The 20,166-nt window shown below is 37.7% G+C and overlaps 3 protein-coding genes across 6 annotated transcripts; all 3 read right to left on the minus strand.

Moving 5' to 3' along the window:
* Positions 1-1,830: 1,830 nt before the first annotated feature.
* rab11al (RAB11a, member RAS oncogene family, like) lies at positions 1,831-9,468 on the minus strand. 2 transcript variants are annotated; one of them, XM_083530421.1, is made up of 6 exons: positions 9,052-9,453; positions 7,323-7,518; positions 6,029-6,222; positions 5,286-5,366; positions 3,601-3,769; positions 1,831-3,330 (listed from the first exon to the last, which is right to left on the minus strand). In XM_083530421.1, the coding sequence occupies exons 1-5, from the start codon at positions 9,089-9,091 to the stop codon at positions 3,630-3,632; spliced, it is 651 nt and encodes a 216-aa protein (XP_083386547.1). In that variant the 5' UTR covers positions 9,092-9,453; the 3' UTR covers positions 1,831-3,330; positions 3,601-3,629. The 2 variants fall into 2 exon arrangements, with proteins under 2 accessions (XP_083386547.1, XP_083386546.1); XM_083530420.1 differs by having other exon boundaries at positions 1,831-3,769; positions 9,052-9,468.
* Positions 9,469-11,072: 1,604 nt separating this feature from the next.
* On the minus strand, positions 11,073-15,342 carry rab25b (RAB25, member RAS oncogene family b). Of its 3 annotated transcripts, none has more exons than XM_083529747.1 (6): positions 15,212-15,342; positions 14,970-15,041; positions 13,515-13,710; positions 12,041-12,234; positions 11,873-11,953; positions 11,073-11,759 (listed from the first exon to the last, which is right to left on the minus strand). In XM_083529747.1, the coding sequence occupies exons 2-6, from the start codon at positions 15,004-15,006 to the stop codon at positions 11,632-11,634; spliced, it is 636 nt and encodes a 211-aa protein (XP_083385873.1). In that variant the 5' UTR covers positions 15,007-15,041; positions 15,212-15,342; the 3' UTR covers positions 11,073-11,631. The 3 variants fall into 3 exon arrangements, with proteins under 3 accessions (XP_083385873.1, XP_083385872.1, XP_083385874.1); XM_083529746.1 differs by having other exon boundaries at positions 15,114-15,251; XM_083529748.1 differs by lacking the exon at positions 15,212-15,342 and adding an exon at positions 15,163-15,208.
* Positions 15,343-17,553: 2,211 nt separating this feature from the next.
* Positions 17,554-19,920, minus strand: lamtor2 (late endosomal/lysosomal adaptor, MAPK and MTOR activator 2). Its single transcript, XM_083530405.1, has 4 exons — positions 19,707-19,920; positions 19,296-19,458; positions 18,010-18,099; positions 17,554-17,877 (listed from the first exon to the last, which is right to left on the minus strand). Exons 1-4 carry the CDS (start codon positions 19,772-19,774, stop codon positions 17,821-17,823), a joined length of 378 nt encoding a protein of 125 aa, XP_083386531.1. The 5' UTR covers positions 19,775-19,920; the 3' UTR covers positions 17,554-17,820.
* Positions 19,921-20,166: the final 246 nt, after the last annotated feature.

The following is a 20,166-nucleotide window of genomic DNA, read 5'->3' on the forward strand; positions in this document are numbered from 1 at the left end:
TCTGGATGTTATTTATGAATATCTTAAAATGAAGCAAACATATTTATAAGTAACTTCGAGACATTTTGTTTTTTAATTAATAAAAAAAAATTTAATATATTTCTAAAAAAAAAAAAACACGATGTTGATTTCTACTAAAATTAAGATTATAGAATTTTTTATTTATAAAATAATAAAAAAAAAGTTAGATAAATCCTTTATACCTCTGACGGTGTACAATGAGGCGGGTGGTAAACGGGGCTTTAAAGGATTATATTTTAACTTCAGATTTTCGAGCGTTAACGATGGAATAAGTTCAGGAAAAAAAAAGGAAAGAAATAAAAAAAAAAAAAAAAAAGAAAAATATTTTTAAGGATTAGGAGGTATTTTAGTCTCAAGTTTGTGCCTCAATCACATTTTAGCACTGCATCAACACTTGGCACACGTGTTGTTTGCCTGCTGTTCTTTAACTAACCCCATATTGCTGACTGAACACAATCCTTTACTCCCTCATTCCTGGTTTTCAATAATGTATAGATTTTTTTTTTCTTTTTTTTTTGGCATTTCTTTTTACTTTTATTTCAAGCGCTTCATCTGTTTTGACTGCAGTGAAGTGAAAGGGCATCACAGAGGTGTGTGGACCGGAGAAGCAGGTGGATAATTGTGCATACACACATTTCCGAGCGTACATCTACTACATTCCAGAAAATTCCCTTAAAGAAAAGAATGTTTTCTGCATTACATGAAATATTCAAACGCCACACCGTTTCCTTTTCTGTCTCGATGTAATGTAGTAGATTTATGCCGATATCAGTAAATACAGAACACACTCATATATTCTACAACACAGTAGTTTGCATGTATCTTGTATCATCATCGTCATCATCATCATCATTGCCAGGCTGGAAAACGGTACTAAAACTGTACAAGTGAAAGCTTTCTGTACAAACTACACTAAAGGGCTGATGAATACTTTGTTGAGCTTTTTTTTCCCCCCGCTTGTAGATTTTCATCACCCTCACAGGAAAACGTACAACAGCGGCTTGTTATGTTGAAGGACAGCCTCAGCTCTTACATGGTGAAATTGTATCTCGACTGTTTTGACTTCATAATGGCAAAGCTAATTGTGTAGCGTGGTTTGATTTGTTTCAGTAATGATAGTGATGCAAAAAAGGGCGGGGCAGGGGTTTCAAGGGTTGATCATGTTCTTTTTATGGGCTTGCGTTTTTTCGATAGGTAACTCCGCTCCGACAGTCTGTCTTTGGTAGCTTTCAGAATCTTCCGACTCAATAGGAAAAAAAAAAAAAAAAAGGAAAAAGAAAGACGTGTTTCATATAAACTCATGTAGTGGTCTTAGTGCATTAGTTTGGACCAGCATCTTCTGCTCTAAGTGTTTAGGTTCTTGTTGGTGAGTGAGAAAGGTTCACCATACCATAGGGTTCTTTTTTTTTTCTCTCTCTCTCTTTTCTAGACAATTCTTCGAAAACCTTTGTTTATTTTCTTCTTCGAAACCTTTGGTCATTCATGTGGTGCCCACACGAGGCATACAATTTTGCAGGTTTATTTTTTAGCACATGTTCATTGTGAGTAAAATAATTTTTTGGGGTCTTTTTTTTATATATATATATATATATATATATATATATATATATATATATATATATATATATATATATATATATATATATTTGACCAATGTATGTATGCCATACTAGTTTTTGTTATTTTGTTACTTTCCAAACATGTATTGTAAATGTTTCTAATAAAATCGATTTAATAATCTTGATGAAAATCTTCCAAAAATCTCTGTGCTCGAACACCAGCATCAGATCCAACCAAGAGGCAAGCAGCTAAAAGCAAATACAATTTATTTATATATTAGATCCAAATATACAGATTTATGAATTCAACAAAAAGTCCCAAATTATATTTCATCCCTTCATATACGAGTGCTACTTCTTTTCTTTCGCTCCTATATTTCACTTCTGGGCTACTTTACAAAGCCACGTTACAAAACCAGCAGCTCTGAAGTAGAGATTTGTGTTTCCCCCAAGATTACTAGACAATCAATTAATTCAGCTTTTAATTTTTTTTTTGGTGTGATATGTGGTATTTACTTCTAGGAACATTTATAATAAAAAAAATAAAAATAAAAAAAAACAATAGTGCACTTCTTATTGCATGAAATGCACTTATGCTGCTTGGGGAATTTGAAAAATGAAGAAAACACCTGGACACGTCAAATCTATAAAGAAAAACAGACCCGTAAGTTGATTAAAAGAGCTTTCCTAATTGGTGTAACCTGAACGCTACGCTGGAAGTACAGATAAATGACCTTCAGCTCACTTTTCACTCGATCTGAACTACCACGAGCTCAACGTAACCATGACTCAGACCAGACAGAAAATAAAAAAGGGAGAACAAAGAAATAAGAGTGAGAAATGGGACACAATTAACAGAGATCCCTGAGGGTATGGCTTTCTTCAGGTTACATACAGTGTATGATAGGGATGGGCAATGAGGACTTCACTTACAGTAAGACAAGCCCTTTCCAGTACACCAGAAACTCCTCAGTGAGCAGCTCAGCCTCCACTGTTGCTCAGTCCTGCAACATAATCCATCCACGTAAAGGGATGATGCCTGCCTCTGCCTTCCTGTTTAATGCCTCCATCCTAGTCCAGGATAAATGGCTCACTTATAAAAAAACGGCACCTAGAAAAGCCTCCAAGCAAAGCTGATCCATTCAGACAAACAAATTTCACACTTTTCCACAAAAAAAAAAACATCACCCGAAAAGAAAAGCAGAGGAATTTTTTTTTCTTTCACTCAGTAAAAAAAAAAAAGAAAAAAAGAACAGACACTTTACAAGTTCACTTTTGACGCTTTACTCACCCTGGAGAGAATACAGTAATAAACCCTTAAATGTCATCAACAGACCAACAAACACCATCTAAATAAAACAATGCTAAAAAAATCCACAGGCTATCGGGATGTAATCTCAACAGGGTCATCTCGGATATTTCAATGTATCAAATAAATAGAGGGATTCTTTCGCTTGTTGAGTCATCGTACAAATCAACAATACAGGCAGACGCAGCAGACATAGGGATGTAGTATTTTTTTCTTTTCTTTCAAGGATCTGGGGGGGGGGGGGGGGTGCAGACGCAGGAAGAAGCTTCCTCCAGGAGACTGTTTAATAAAAATTAGACCCAGTGTGTAGTGGTTAAAATAGACATTTCATGTCATGGTAGCGTCCTCATGCCTTCTGCACATGCTGCAGCTCGTTCTGAGCACTAGCTGGTGGTGTAAATTGTTACGTGCAGAGACGTAAATAGTCTCCTGGTGCTGGTTCTAAATAGTGTAAAAAATAAAAATAAAGAACATTAAAATCAGTCTGTGGAGGAAAAAAAACAAACAAAAAAAAAAACATTCTTTCTTTTCACCCCTGTCCCTATGTTAAAGCTTAACTTGTTGAATAAGGGCTTAGCAGATAAAGCCTACTGCATGTGTTATTAAAGGGGAGAAAGAAGGGGGGGGGGGGTTGGTTGGGGGGGTCTTAATGTGCTTGACAAACAAACTTTGCAACCTCCCCCCCTTGGCCTGCCTTATGTCGGTTTTTACCCATAATCCCATTGTGCTACGGTGGCTGTTTAGTTGCTCTGGCAGCAGGCGCTTTGCTTGGCCGAGCTCTGTGTGGGCTGCACTGTGATGGGCACCACTTTAGAGTTGGGGGAGAAGTCGGCGTCGCCGCGCCCGGAAATTTGCCTCTGGGATACGATGCGGTAGATTGCTGGAAGAAAGAGGAACGGGTGAATTACACACTAACACCATGATGGAGAGGAAAATAACTGACTTCGTGAATACATTAAGCAAAAGCTTTCGTTCACAAAACAAACACCAAAGCACATTTCTAAAATGATACAACCTTACAATAAACCGAAGGCTTATCTGACCTGAAAAAGGGTTCAGTGCGGGTTTTGTGGCTTGGAATCTGCTGCCACCTAATGGTAGGAATAAAAAAAACTAACTCCAGGATCTAACTCCATACACTATGTGGACAAAAGTATTGGGATTCCCAACTTCTCCAGCCATATGTGGTTCTTTTTTAAAAACTGTTACCATCCAGTTTGAAGGCACACGTTATTATAAGATGACTTTGGATGAGATTTTCCCCACACCTGATCTAGCAGACCCAAACTTTTTCCAGCATACCCCTGTGCTTAAAGCCAGCTCCATGAAGATATGCTTTACATGGGTTGGAGTGGAAGATCTCCTCCTATAAAGCATCCTAAACCCTATTGAACATGAATGAATGTAAACACTGTCTGCACCCCAAGCCTCCTCACCTCACCAACATCAGTGACTTTACTAACACCCATAAGGATTAATGAATCTCACACAAATTTTCACAAGCACACTTCAAAATCTGGAGGAAGAGCTTTCCAAAAGAAAGTGGATTATTATAATAGTAATTAGGGAATAAATGTGGAATGGGATGTTAAAAAAAAATCATATAAGCATCTTAAGTTCAGGAGTCAGGTGTATAACTGAATGCATCACAATATGAGCAGTGCATCAGGTGAAAGGATTTAATAAGAGTCCATAAAATTAAATGTAATCAAAATAACGCTTTTGGTTAAAGGACAGGAAGGCCAACTAACCAGCCTGGGCGACTTGTAGACAAAGTGACTAGTGATAGAGTGATTATTTTTGTTTTGGTTTTTTTTTGTCCTGTACGTTTTGCACGTAGCCTTAGTGATCAGGACACAGCCTGGGGACAAGCATGAAGAAAAAACAACATTCTGGTTCAAAAATAAAAATGTAAAATTATTAATAATAATAACAATAATAACAATAATAAATAATAATAATTTTTTGTATAAAAAAATAATTCATTTCAAATATTCCAAAATTGAAGGGAAAAAAAAGTGTTTATTTTGGGGATAATCACTGTTACGTGACACGGCGTGACGCGTCATGTCACTTTAAATTGACGGCTACACGTAGTCACGTCACACGGGCAGCACCGAATCATGGCTTTTTCTGCCCTCAAAGCTACAGCGAAGGCAAACAAGCTTTTCAACACCAGTAATCTGCATTACTAATTATAATAGTACGCAGGACTGGTCCATTTATAATGTCAATAACATCATCAGGTACACTGCTTCAGATAGGAACTAATATTTATTTTTTTTAATTCATTATTAAATAAAAAAAAGCGAAAGTGAAAGCTGAAGTCTACTACCCCGTACCTGGAGTTCTGCCCCTGCCCTGTAAGACTGATGTGTGGTATAAGAAGAAATTACCTGTGAGAATGGTCTGGAAAGCGAGCTCTACGTTAGAGGAGTCCAAAGCAGAAGTCTCGAGGAAGGAAAGCCCGTGTTTTTCTGAAAGACAGAATTTACCAGGAAGTCATCACCAGGTGATTGACACGACAGAGGACACGAGAAAAACCGTTCAAAATTTTTTATCCGCTGATAGATATAGAATTAGACTATTTATGTGCGTTAAAAAAAAAAAAAGCAGCCATTATCATTTCTTTAATGCTCTTTTAGGCTGTCAAAATGTGGTCCCTGTGATCAGAAGACATTCGCAAAAAAAAGCTCTTAGTCTCTCAAATTAGCACAATCACCAACATGAAGATGAAGAAATGATTAGCCTGGAGTCATTTACACTGAACTATAGTTTCATAGTAAATTTATTTTCTGCTCATTTCCTCTTCTAATAAGAAATGTGAAAACAGTAAAATAGAAGAAAAAAAAAAGGAAAAAAAAAAAAAAAAAGAGTGATGTAAAAATATAAATACATACAGGTTTATTATTCTTATAATCGGGATACAGTGAATTGGTAATGAGAATAAATGAGCAACTAATCAACATGAAATGATGACGTGGGGAAGCAAAGTGAAGCACACAATGTAAACACTGTCCGAGGTAAGAAACCACTTCCACGCATTTTTACATCAGCTCTGGGTTCTGTAAACCATTCCTGTGTCAGACGTGTGCAGGATTTAAAAACGTGACTGTGAATAGAAGCTGTGTGAACTGACCTGCGAACGCCTTGGCCTCGTCCGTAGGCACGGCTCGTAGGTGACGCAGGTCGCTCTTGTTGCCGACCAGCATGATGACAATGTTGCTGTCGGCGTGGTCCTGCAGCTCCTTCAGCCAGCGCTCGGCGTTTTCGTATGTCAAGTGCTTCGCGATGTCGTACACCAGAAGAGCACCGACGGCGCCGCGGTAATATCTGCATAATAAAAATTATTATATTATCATACATTATTCCTTGTGTGTGTTTTCTCTTATTTCAGGAATTAAACTCAGTATCTAAAAAATTTGGTCATTTTATTAAGATGAATAGACATGAATACATAAATAATTCAAACGATTATTTCCTGTTGTTTTAAAGCCACAAAACTATTTTGCCCAAAATCTGTTTAGACCTTTATAATGCAGCTCTGAGTGGAGCTCAAACAAATGAGGCCAACGATGTATTCAAACAAGCGCTGCTGGTTACCATGATGTCATACGAGAAAAAAAAAAAAAACCTTCACGCTAAACAAGACAGTTCGAATAAACAATGAAAGAAGGCTAGTGATACCAGTTAGAGTGACATTCCTTATCATTGTGCAAATTCGGATCGTAATCCTGTCCCAAAAATACCTACATGCTAGTTTATTATTAATTTATAAATCAACCAATACGCAATTAATCATTACTATTACTGCACCTAACAAAGGTCTACGAGAATGCAGCTTTAAAAAAAAAAAAAAAAGCCCTGGCACTGGAGACTTCTTCCATACATGTTCAGAAAACCACATTACACCTTACAGAAAGCCTCAACAGCTCTGTAATCGGGTTGTTCCTAAAGATCGCCGCCATGCAAATCCCTACGAGCGAGTTCTTATATACAGTATATAGAGTAGAGGCTCAACACCAAGTGCATTAACCTCTAGTTCAAAACGTCTGCAGTTTGATTAACTGTCCAGGGTGCAGTTAATGAAGTAAAATTAATCAACACCTTTTGACCAATCAGAGATTTTAAAGGCAATTTTTATAGCCGACTCCGAGACATTAGGTAAAAGTCAGTCAATGTATATTTAAATGCATGTGTTCTGTAATCCTTAATATAAAATCAATATTATTTTTTTTTAGTGTTTAATATTAATTGCATGCAAATTCCACCCGGTTTAAAAAGAAAATGTTCAGGAGAAATGATTTCTAATAGACAATAGCAAGGAAAGGCTGCTTATTACCAAATAAAGTGCAATGAAATGATGTTGCTACCACAAGCCTGCACACACTGAAGTACGTAGGAACAGAGAGTGGTGAAGATTTATCACTCACGCCGAGGTGATGGCACGGTATCGCTCCTGGCCTGCAGTATCCCAGATCTGGGCTTTGATCGTTTTGCCCTCTACGTGAATGCTGCGAGTGGCGAACTCCACGCCGATGGTGCTCTTGCTCTCCAGGTTGAACTCGTTACGTGTGAAGCGGGAGAGCAGGTTGCTCTTCCCGACTCCAGAGTCTCCGATTAGCACCACTGCAAAAGATTCCAGAGGTCAGTGAGGCAGAAAAACAGCATGGAAAAGCTTGTTCTGCTTGTAGGTTCTTTCAACGCTTGGTTTCTTTTTCTTTTTCTTTTCACTCAACACAACTCACCTGCATATCTGTTCCAAAATGCATTTCCTGAATTTCTGGAAATGTAAGAACATCATATACATACTCAAGAGATGATGACCCTTTCGAAAAAATTTCACTAATCTTTTATAGCTTTTCTATTCGTTTAAGTGTGTGGGTTTTTTCTTTGTTAGCAAATCGTTATACGATTGAGTAACAAATGATTTGGATGCCGAAACCTTTTCCGCAGGCTAGAAAGGAAGCATACCGACACCCCAAAATTTACTACTGACTCAGAGATGCAAATAAATGACTGAAACAATCTGCTTTGACAAAAAAAAAATGCAGTTGGAAACTGGATCACCAAGCTGTTTGGCAGGAAATGGCAGCATACGGAGGGCCAAGCCGTGATTCATTAGTACTGACTGACTCAGAATCAAAAACAGTAAGAGGTGCAGCTGAGGTTGGGCTTTTCATTTCAAAGAGGAAATTCAAGGCATGTCTGAAACACCCGTCCACGACTGTCTCGTTTATTGTTAAAAAAACAAACAAAAAACAAACAAACATTTACTTGTCATCTGCAAGATCACTGAGACATCATCTCTCGCCAATAAGTATAAAATTAACCCTACAGGTTTCCCAAACGCAAAAACCTGTAGTGTATCAGTCCGGAAACAGACGCCGCACAGGGTGAAAGTGTGCAGGTCTTTCCAGTTCGACTGCACCTGTGGCCCTTGAAACAAAAGCTTGAAATGTTCGTTTTACATTAACGACACCTTTGTAATGCTTTCCAGTGTACATCAGCATGACGAATAACCTGTAAGTGTTAGACAAGCATGAATGCTTTGGAAGAAAGACAAATCTATAGGCCACAATTAAATATACACCCATACAGTGGCAGAGATGTATGTTATTACAGAGACTGGTGTGAAAATGCACAGTTAGCCAATAAACAGTAGGTATTTCAGAAAAGGAAATTTGGATTTGGAAATAACCGACTAATTTCAGCACTGGATTGTGCAAGATTACGTAGTCTTTCTTCACACACACCTTTTCCACCAACACAATGGGCAAAATCTGCCTACATTGTTTACAAATATGTATTATTTACTATTGGCGTTTACTCATTAGGACGCTTTAAATAAAATCCAGATCGACTATAAGTCATTAAAAGTTGCCTTCTTTAGAAAGAAAATAAACACATGAAAAGGTTAATTAATAAAACAACAATTACAGTGTAAATGACACCAGTTGAGATAAACGATAGGATGTTCTGGTCTCATCCAAAATGGCGTCTCCCTATAAAAACGAGTGCACTACATAAGCAGAACGAGCTATTATCCTATCCACTACCTAGTGCGCTTAAGCAGTGTACACGCTGCGATTTGAAATACGGCCCCAGTTTTAAAGCCCAAACAGTATAAGTCGGTATAGGAAAGTTTGGAAAGCTGTTTACCTTTGAAAAGATAGTCATATTCCTCTTCTCTGTTAGTCATGGCTTCGAAGATGTTCCTACAGTCAAATTTCTGTTGAAAAAAATATATATATATATATAGTGAACTGACACTGGTGCTAGCTGGCTATGCTAACGTCAAAGCAACTTGTCATGAAGATACGAAGGGAGTCAAAGCCGCTAGGGTGAGTCGAGGAAGCGCATGTCACAACTGCTCCTAAAAAAATTGACTCTGCAAGTGTCACGACACGCTGTTAAAATAATAAATATATAGAATAAAAGATACTCCCAAAATATAACAATTCACTTCCAATCAAAGCGGCGCCGAGTTTGCCTGCGTCACCAAGGTTTCTGCGCTCCTTGTTCTCTTCACCACACCGAGCTACGTCCACCCCCGATGACACTATCTCAAACCTGATTGGCTCAGCCGCCTGTCAATCATACTAATCTCGCCAATGAAGGAACGCCCTGGATTCAACAGGTGCATCACGTCACCCTTCTCAGGTAGGAACTGTACAGGTGCAGCGCTGGGAAGAAAACCGGAAATGCCACGTAGGAGGAAAAAGAAAACACGATTTCCTTTCAGGAAGAAACACCTGAATTTACCTGACTTAAGAAAATCGCACTTTGTCGCATTCCATCAAGAATATCTGGTTTATCCTACAAAAAAAAATCTTTCCTTCAGGTAAAAGGAAGCACCTGTTTTTTCTGCTCTGTAGTGCAGTATATCCTTAATCAGATGTTCATCATCCATCAAAAGAAGGAATTTTTTATTACACATGAAAAAATCTGTCATTTTATACCCTGGTCAATGTTTTTATTTATTACTATATTAATTAATTTCCTATAATGTTTTTATCACACCACACATAAATTCTATGTATTTGCAATTTGGCAATTAAGGTAATTCTGAACCTTCATATCTACCTAGAGTACTGCATCATCAACAGTATTGCACATAGTATCACATCTATACACTCAATGTAAACACTACATAGGTTATTATACATGTAATTACACAGAAATTACAGTGTACTGCATGAATATTACACACACAACCACAAAATTGAGCTGATTTTAGAACAAGCATTATATATATATATAAATCAGTATCATCTGAATTGTTTAATAAATAGAAAAGATATGTGGTGATGAGTCAGGACAATCGGTCAGTGGTTTCATTTTTTAGAGTATTAATCAGCCGGTTGCAATAAGTATGTCATGTCAACAAGATTGATTTTACATACACTTCTTTACCACATTACAGTTACTACATCCATTTTTAAGGAAATTCAATTGATTTATTGCAGAATAAATGACTGTAAAATGTATATTGCCCAGTCTATTGCCATAGAGTTTAAATCACACAGTTGTACAGTAAATATTAATACACTGTAGCTTCACTATTTTGTCTTCACTGGAACTCAGACACAAAGTGAGATCCATGAAGATGTGGTTCGTGGTGTATAGGTTGAGTGGAAGAACTTAAGGGTCCTGCACAAAGCCTTGATCTCCTCAATCCCACTGAACGCTTTTGGGATGAAGAGGAACTTAATCAACATTAGTGTCTGATTTTCATAAAGGCTGAATAAACACAAATCGCCATAAATGCATCCTAAAATGTAGTGGAAAGCCTTCTCAGAAGAGTGGAATCATTATAATATTACCTGTAATATCACTTAATAGTAAGTCGGCATGTGAGCTGTGTTGATACCAAGTTTCACCGTGCCCGATAATACACAAACACACTTGTATGTGTTTAACCCAAACACAAAAACAGATAATATCATGCATAATCGCATAATTACATCGTATTTTCTAGTGAATACCAGTGTTTTTGAACAACATTATTTATGATAATAAACAGGTTATATAAAAAAATTCCTTTTACATTCCTTAATATATATTTTCAAAAGTGTGTAGTTTTAGACCTTGAAGATCATGAATTAAAAAAAATATATCTTTAAACCAAACTTTTGATGTGATTCATATATCAGGAAAAAAAAAAGGACGCTAGTCTTTCATAGGCATTTTGTAATCAATTTATTCTTCATCATTGCATACAGTCTCCAATCTTTGATTAAGTAATAAAAGGAATCTTATGTCCTTATTATTATTATTATTATTATTATAAGGATTTTAATTGGGTGAAAGTTGTGAAATGTAGTGTGCATGTAATATTGTTTGACAATGTTTAGTGTAAAAAAAAAAATATTTCATCAGTAATGTCACAGTCATTTGAAATGAATCTTAAAGCAAGACTATAAAGAGTTGCTCCATGGTGGCATTATTTCATAAATAACATCCTTTTTTCACAAAATAAAAAGAAACAAACAAAAAAAAACCGCGTGTGCACAAGAGAGAAGACACGGAAAACATCTACAAATAGCGATTTTAGCATGCACAAGAATACTTTCCCGTCATAGAAACACAACAACGACGGCCCACAAACAAAATACGTATGGCCACGCCGGTCAATAAACTGTGGTTCAATTGGGTTTATCGTCAGACAGACGGCCCCCGTGTAACTCCAGACACAACACGGTCTGGTCGACTACTTTCTATTGCATCGTGCCTTCATTCTTATAAGTTTTTACAGCAGGGCTTCTTTTCATCCTGAGCTGCAGCAGGTGAAGCGTTCGGGTTGGACAGTGACATAGCGCCGACAGAACCACGGGACGCCTCTTTGCTGTTTACTTTCTTGTGGATTTCTGCAAAACGGTTGATAAATTAGTGAAAGTCTGCTGCCTAGATTCTCTGCACAAATGTCTAGGAATGGAAAATTAGCAGAAATCTGAGATGTAGTATTGACAGTATACAGTACCTGTAAGGACGTTGTTGAAAGCCGCCTCAACGTTTGTTGATTCCAATGCAGAGGTTTCCATGAACAGCAATCCATTCTTTTCTAGTAAAAAAAAAAAAAAAAGACCATATTTTTATTGACAAGGTTAAAACAGATTATATAACAAGAAGGTACATTTTAGATAAGCACCTGCAAAATCTTTTGCATCCTCGGTGGGCACAGCTCGTACTGATGCCAAGTCTGACTTGTTGCCAACCAGCATAACCACTATTTGGGGATCGGCATGGTCGTAAAGTTCCTTCAGCCACCGCTCGGCACTCTGGTAGGTCAGGTGCTTTGAAATATCATAAACTAGCAGTGCTCCAACCGCTCCTCGATAATAACTGCAGCGAAAGAAAAACAACAGAAAATCAGAAAGCGTCTCCCAAGGTGGTCATCGGTGGTTCTATGAATGGTCGTATTGTGCCTCTGCTTCACACCAAAATCCCACCACCTACACCATAAACTCTGTGTTCCTGATGGCTTGTTTTAAGCCTCTTCACAACTAGGTCACAAGGTCTCCAAGGACCAGTTTGAGGAACACTTTAAAATTGGAAATTTCTATTAAAAATACCTTCATTTATACAACGGATCTCCAAAATGAAGGTCACCAAAACAACTCTTTTTGGATTTAGTTGTTGATTAGACAGACCATGGCAGATGTTTTCTAATTGGGTTTCAAGCAACCAATGAGAAATGGGAACGAGAGAGGTGCAATGAGAGATAATGATTGCCCTGCCCTCTGGGTAGGAGATGGCATTCTTCTCTTCCATGCCAATCAGAGCAAGCCTAGCCAATCCTAAACATCTATGAGCACCATGTGACAGATACTGGAGCTTAGAGAGAGCAAAATCATGGACCATTTATTAGTTTCTTGTTCCAGTGGACCAGAAAACACTTTCTGACTTGAAGGGATCTTCACAAATCTGGTTGCTGGTTTCTCAGTCCCTTTACACAAAGGTTCAGTTGTTACAAAGTAGAACCTCCTATATTTGGCAGATATTATCAGATTGGGTCTCAAGTTACTCAAGGAAGAGAAACATTTACTGCCAAGTAACACAAAGGTCTAAACTTTCATGTCATTAGACTGAATGTTGGGCGGGAGTGTGATGAACCATTTCTCTTCATATGTCTTGGAGTAAGAAGGTGTTGAGCAAGAAATGGGTTATACAAGATGTATGACTACAGGCCTTGTTTACATTAAACAGAATTAAACTGTCCTATGAACACAGCCTAAACACAACAACATGTAACCGTGTATATCTGCCCTGGTGTTTATGTTGGTGTTGGTCTATGTGCCCAGAAATTTGAATGAAGGACATGTGCAATAGCCACCTTGTGTAAAGTTAAAGTGTAACTCCGGCCTTATCCCTCATCCGCCCAGATTATTAGGTGTTGTATATGACCATGAAGACAAGCTTATGTGATGATAAATGGCAGCGACTAATTTGTGAGAAAATGGTTGTAAGTCTAAATCTAAAACTGGATTTTGACCTGAGTTAAGACTTATAAGGAAATATAAGGAACTACAAAATCCTGGCCCATGATGCCTCCCTTCTGATGATTGTTTATTTGCTGGAATTCCCTTCCTTAAACACTAAAATGACCTTCCGTTTGTACTTACGCGGAGGTGATGGCACGATACCGCTCCAATCCGGCTGTGTCCCAAATCTGGGCTTTAATAGTGAGGCTGTTCAGCTCAATAGTCCTCGTACTGAATTCGACACCGATAGTCGTCCTGCTGTCATGGTTAAACTCGTTCTTAGTAAAGCGTGAAAGCAAGTTGCTCTTGCCTACGCCTGATTCCCCGATGAGAACCACTGGGGAAATAAACACAGAGATCATTATATAGCCATGATGTTGGGAGCTGCTACAGGTTCAGACCTGCACTATTTAGCAACTGTGGTCAGAAAATCGGATTTGGTCGGACTGGACTGAGCTCGGTCTAATCTTAAGGTGGGTTGAAGATGAGTTATGAGTCATTTCAGACTGCAGTATTTGAAATATCTGATGTTCTACACTCCCTGTAACAAGTTAGCACGTCTAGGCAAGGCAAAGGTATTAAAAAGTTTCATCACTGAGAGCATAAGAACGCCATACGCCCATCAAGCAGTCAGTGATTCATGTGCATCCAAGTTGTTGACCAGAAAGAAAAAAAAAAAAGGAAACTGTCCTGGAAAACCCCCCACCTCTGATTCAGACAAGCTGTGTATATTAAGCTTGTGTATTTTCTAACCCCAGAAGCACGTTATTCTTCGGTTATTGCACAAATCTATACCTTTTTCAAACAAAAGAAGACTTTTTGAGGGAAAACCAGATTATTGCAAAACCTTGTGGAATGAAAGTCAAAAACACTCTCCCTTATTCAGTAACCTGTCGTGTGCAAACAACACCCCAGTTGCCATGGCGAATCAGATTTGTGACCTTGAAGCATTTTGCAAGGCTTATGTGTGCCGTGTTGTGAAAAGAGAGGAAAAAAAAAACTTGTGTGCTGGACAAAAATATCTTATTCTGGCTTCAGGAAAAATCGGTTGCATATCTTGTACGCAACTATACAAAAGCGTAGGTGTTGATATCAAACGTGTATTTCTTTTTTCCTTGTCTCCACTCCACTCAGCCAACGTTCCTCTCGAATAAATCTCTGCTACTTGTGCACAAACCACTTCCTATACAGAGCCGGTTTAAGAGGACGGGACTCTGGAGAACAAACAAAATTTCACAAGACAGGTATAAAACGATAATTTAGAAACATACTAGATGTCGCAATTGTCTTTTCGTAGTGTGTTATAATCATAATTTATTCCTGTGAGGCACAACAAGAGCGTGAAAATCATCCAGATCCCTCACAGGTATTCCCAGAATGTTTTCATGTCAAACATAACAGCACGTGATTGAGACACTGTTTGTTTGGCAGCCGAACCCAAAATTGCAAAATAACTATAACTTTTTGAGGAGTGACCTCATTTGCTGTCAGATTTTCTTTTAACCGGGCTTCAGTTTTTAATCTGCAGACATTCTGAAATTACAGGAAAAGTATTTGAGAATGATTTTGGAAAACAAAAAAGAAAACATGACATACCTTTAAAGACAAAGTTGTAGGCCTCGTCTGTTCCCATTCTCAGCCCTCACATTAGTACCTCAGTCTCAAACTCTGGGTAAAATGCATGAGTCAGATCCAGAAGTGTCAGAAAGCAAGACAAAACAGAGACCACAAAGCACTCACTCGATAAAGCACTGCCAGATGTGTAAGCAAGAATGAAACACAAAAAAACCTGATGAGAAATTCTCCGGCTGTGTGTGTGTTTAGGTGTGAAGTTCTACCTGCGAGAAGGTGGATGAGGAAGTAACTGTGATGTTTGGCTTGGCATTTCCGCTGAGAAGCAGCACTCAGGTGGTTGGAGATGGGGTGTGACTGAATTGTAAAGCAGGTTGAACGAGTAGGGTGAGCACAGGTGCAGTCATATGAAACCTGCACCTGCTCGTCCAATGATCAGACTGTTTGATCCAAGCTCCGCCTACTTTTTTAGGAAGAGCCAATCCAAATTGGTTCTCCTCTATAGAGCGAGAATGCATTGCCTTTAGCTGAGCCAGACCTCAACTACATATATTAGAGTTCGATTTCCTTATTTTAGAGTGCCTAGAGATACTGGTTACATAATTGGAGATGCAGCCTTCCTTTTTTTATATATATATTTTCTATGAATAATTAACAATTTCATAAAAGTTGGAACACTGTGTAAAATATAAATAAAACCCGTTGCAAATGTCATAAAATTTAAGTCTCTCATAAACTATAACTCTCATAAACCAGTTTTTTATTCACAATGGAAATAAAAAACATATCCAATTGTTTAAACTGAGAAAATGTACTATTTAAAAAAAAAAAAAGAAGTTAATTTTGAAACTGATGGCAGCAACACGTCTCAAAAGTTTTTTTGTTTTTTTTGTGTGTGTGTATAGTTTTGAGTGAGTTAATCATAAAAACAGGAAATTTGTGCCCAGTGTTACAATGATCCCTTCATACGACAATGTATAAGGAAATAACTTTTAAAAAGCCACATTTAAGAAGCACACAATGCGGTTACGGAACAAAAAAACAACAACACAAAGCTACTTCCTTTTTTATATGAATGTGACCTTTTTTGTCAAGTAAACCTTTCCTTTATTTTGTATTATATTTCATAATTGTGTAATGAACATGGTGTGTAAAAATCTAAAGTATATAGTACATACACATCTGTAAATTACTGTTTATAGTCCTATAATACCATTTAATTTAATTTATGTAAATAATGTAAACAGTGTATATAATGCACTTGCTGCTTTTGCACTCTGGTTAGACCCAAACTGCATTTCGTTGCCTTGTACTTGTACACGTGTAATGACAATAAAGTTAAATCTAATTTAATCTAATCCAATCTAATCTAAAATCAGCATTCCTATATTCAATTCACCAACAACCAAATGTACAAAATGACCAGAGCTCATATGCGAAACACTGATCAGTATAAGGGCGAAAGTCTCAAATCTGTTTTTTCTTTATTTATCGTTGTACAGGAAGCAACGATGTTATTAACCGACAAAATAAAAACATACTTTTTAATAATGCATAATCTTTGACTTAAACAAGATTCACTGTTTTGCATGTTTTCCAATCACATTTTAAATTAAACAAAATAACATTTATTTGTACATTACAGGATATAAGATATCTCAACACAAATACTTCCTCCTATTTTAGCCCAAAAGTTTCCTGAATGTTACTCATACATACTTGACATTGTGTGTGTTATCTCATTATCCTAGCCTATATGTTCACTATATTTATTAATAATAATAATAATAATAATAATAAAGCATTTAATGTTTTTACCCAGAAAAAGTACACAAAGTGTTCTAATTCTGGCTAAGAATTAATTGCATTATGTCCGACATCTAATGTTCACAAAATAAATAAATATGTAGAACCTAAGCTCAAGATCCACTTGAGTGTTTTTTGGATTTTATTTTCATTGAAAAATCTCTCTCAGCATCTGGATAGTTCGTTTCTCCAAACGTTCAGCTGGAATATTTTGCTGTGTCACTTGTAAAACTCCCCAAAGATGTTCTATTGATTTCTTTCTTGTGATGCAGTTCATTACAAAGAAGGTTAATAGGATTTAGGTGCAGTGACTAAGCAGGTCATTTCATGAAAGACAACATTCCAGACACCTGTTTAAATAAAGCTTACAGAGTTCGGACGGACGATTCGGCTCATTGTGCGGAGAAGTCATTTCCAATGAGCCGCAGTCTAGATGAAGAATAGAATGGGAGCCATGTTGGTTTAGGATTCCTTTTACTTTCTGAAATAAGTCTCCAACCTTCCCTGCTCCTAAACAATCCCAAACTATGAAGCTTCCACCTACATGTTTGATGGTGGGGGTGAGATAATCTGTTAACATCTTCTCTTCTGTTCTCCGTCTTACATAAGTTCTTCTGTTGGAGCCACAAATGTCACATTTCTTTCGGCCATTCGCTGTCTTGTGTTTTTTGGGTTTTATAGAGAATAAAAGCAACATGCAAGTGTCTCAAAAACCATAAAAGACTGAGCCACTGAATATCCAAATGGAATTCCAGGATTTATGTCAAGACAACGTGAAAACCAGTATGAAATAAAACCAGTATGACAATTTACAAAAAGCACATTTATTTATTTATTTATTTATTTATTTTAAACAAATATTGGCTGCTTTATAAGTTAATCACATAGGTGCAACAGCAAAAAAAGAGATTGAAGGGAAAAGAAAAACGACAGTGGATTCTGATTAATAAGCACTTGTACAATAAATCTGTTATAAAGATCAGGAGGATCATCAGAGTAAATAAATAAAGCTTGAAGGAAAAGAAAAAAAAAAAAAAAAAAAAAAAAATCAGGTTACAGATTTGGGGATCTACGAAGCCGCCACTTGTGTCAGCGGTTCCTGAAGGTACTCCACCAGAGCCTCGGCCTGACATCAAAACACACAAATAAACGTTTTCAAACGCATTTTTTACAAAACAACAACAACAAAAAACTAAGGAGGAGAAAAAAAAAAAAAAAAAAAAAAAAAAAAAAAAAAAAAGCACACTGCACAATTTACCTTGGCTTTCAGCATCCCGAAGCCCACGGTCTCTTTAGCGTACATGCACAGCAGTAGGTTTGCGACCCGTGTAATGGCCACTCTGCCTTCCTGTAAGTACAAGCGGTTCACTTTTAAGCTAGAAGGCCGTTTTTTCCTCACCGACAACGTTTACAACAAAAACAATCCGATTTGCATTTATTGTTTTTGCTTTAGCTTGTTTACTGCTGCAAGTCAGTGACTATGGGTTCACGGTAAATTCAAATGAGAGAGAAAGAGAGCGATAAAGAGAGATAGAGAGAGAAACAGGGAGAGATGAAAAAAACAGTCGAGTCACAACAACTGAAAACTGTTCATTTGCTGGTGATTTAAAGGTAAAGGTGCTTTTTTACTCGTCACATGTTCTTCGCATATCCCAGTGCTGTTAGGAAGCTTTGGTCAGAGCGCTGAGTCAGCAATAATACAGCACCCCTGGAGCACAGAGGGTTAAGTTCCTTGCCCAAATGCCTTACAGTGGCAGTTTGGCATTGCTGGGGCTTGAACCCCCAAACTTATGATCAGTAACTCTGAGCCTTGACCACTAAACCACCACTGCCTGTAACATGAGCACCACCTAATACCCATGGGAGATTAAATGTGGACATGGCCCCAACAAAACAAAGTCGAGAGAAATTTAGCTATATGTCAATATAGAACAAAGATCCCTTTAGAGTGCACGTGAGCTGTTTCTTTTTTCGTTGTCAAAAACTGGAATGCAAGTCGCAAGCTGGTGAATGTTACTACGGCAACCAGGAGTAGTACCCGCCTCCTACGAACCTCACAGTAGGGCAGCTGGCGACTGCATGAAACTCAAGTAAGCACTAGTGATGGGAAGTTCGGATCATTTTAGTGACATTTTGTTCATCAAAACAAGCAAATCTTTTTTGTGTCTTTTAGTTTAGTTGGGTCCTTTGATCAGAAACTGGATTATTTTTTTTTTTTAATACAGTTTTCAACAAGCCGATCCACATCAACTTTGACTAGAGTTCAAGCAATTTATATGCGTATATAATTGCATAGAGTCAATGTGACAAAAGAAATAAGGAGGACTCATAAGATGAACTATTCAATTCTGCTTATTGTGTAATGCACTGAATAGTGTATATGCGAGTCACGTGATTAAAGAACAAACAACTTGGACTTGAAAAGTCAAGAGATGAACCACTCATTTCTGTTTCCTAATCACCTGGTGTCCGTCCCATTATCAGGTGTCCAAAAACACTCAAATAACATCTATGAAGTTCTAGGCCCGTATCTAATTGACTTACCATGCAGTCCATTAGAATAAACTTCAGTTTGTCCTCGTTGAAAGCCTGATGGCCGTTCTTGTCATAAGCGGCCCAGATGTTGCTGGCGATGGCAGCTGTGACCCGAGCATCCGTGTCCCCGTAACCCGAATAAGCCAACAGAGAGCCTTCGTTGTTCAGCAGTCTGAAAATCCAAATAGATCACAAATATATAATCTACAGTCATTGTTTATTGGACAACACACTAAGGGTCAGACTTCAAAACACAACCAGAACCATGCACATATTCACAGTAACTAAACTTTTCCAACAGAGAAGCATAAAAAAAAAAAAAAAAAAAAACAACCTCACTGCCTGAAATCTGCTTCATTAATACCCCTGGCTAGCCAGTTAGCATGCTAGCTTCTAGATATTTAAAGCGTAAATGCTTACAGTGTGCTCTGTACTCCGTTTGTGTTCGCCTGGCTGAGGACCTGCGTTAATGCTTTAGGGCGTAACATGATCTGTGTTGTAAAGGAAAAAACGAGAGACAAAAAGAAAACAAAAAGAAATCCGTCCACACTGTATTTTCGTTACAATAACTAAGCTGCATGGGCATCAGCTGACACTGACTTCCGCAAACAGGACGAGAATAATGGGAATTGTAGTTTAAAGAGACAGCATGGACTTGAACGCGCATGCGTTGGATGCTTGTACCGTGGCGCAACCGAATTCTCAAATCTGATTGGTCAGAGAGTGTGCTTTATTTTCGAATGGCTCGGAAAGTAGTTCCGGCCGCACTATAAACTTGCGCTTGTTCCATTGCAGTAACAGTTTATTGCAGTGGAACTTGTACATATTTTTGTAAATTAGAATTAAAAATTTAAAAATCTACAATCTTCTCCCTGATGTC

This window comes from Silurus aristotelis (genome assembly GCF_946808225.1).
Source record: "Silurus aristotelis genome assembly, chromosome: 25".
Taxonomy (NCBI): Eukaryota; Metazoa; Chordata; class Actinopteri; order Siluriformes; family Siluridae; genus Silurus; species Silurus aristotelis.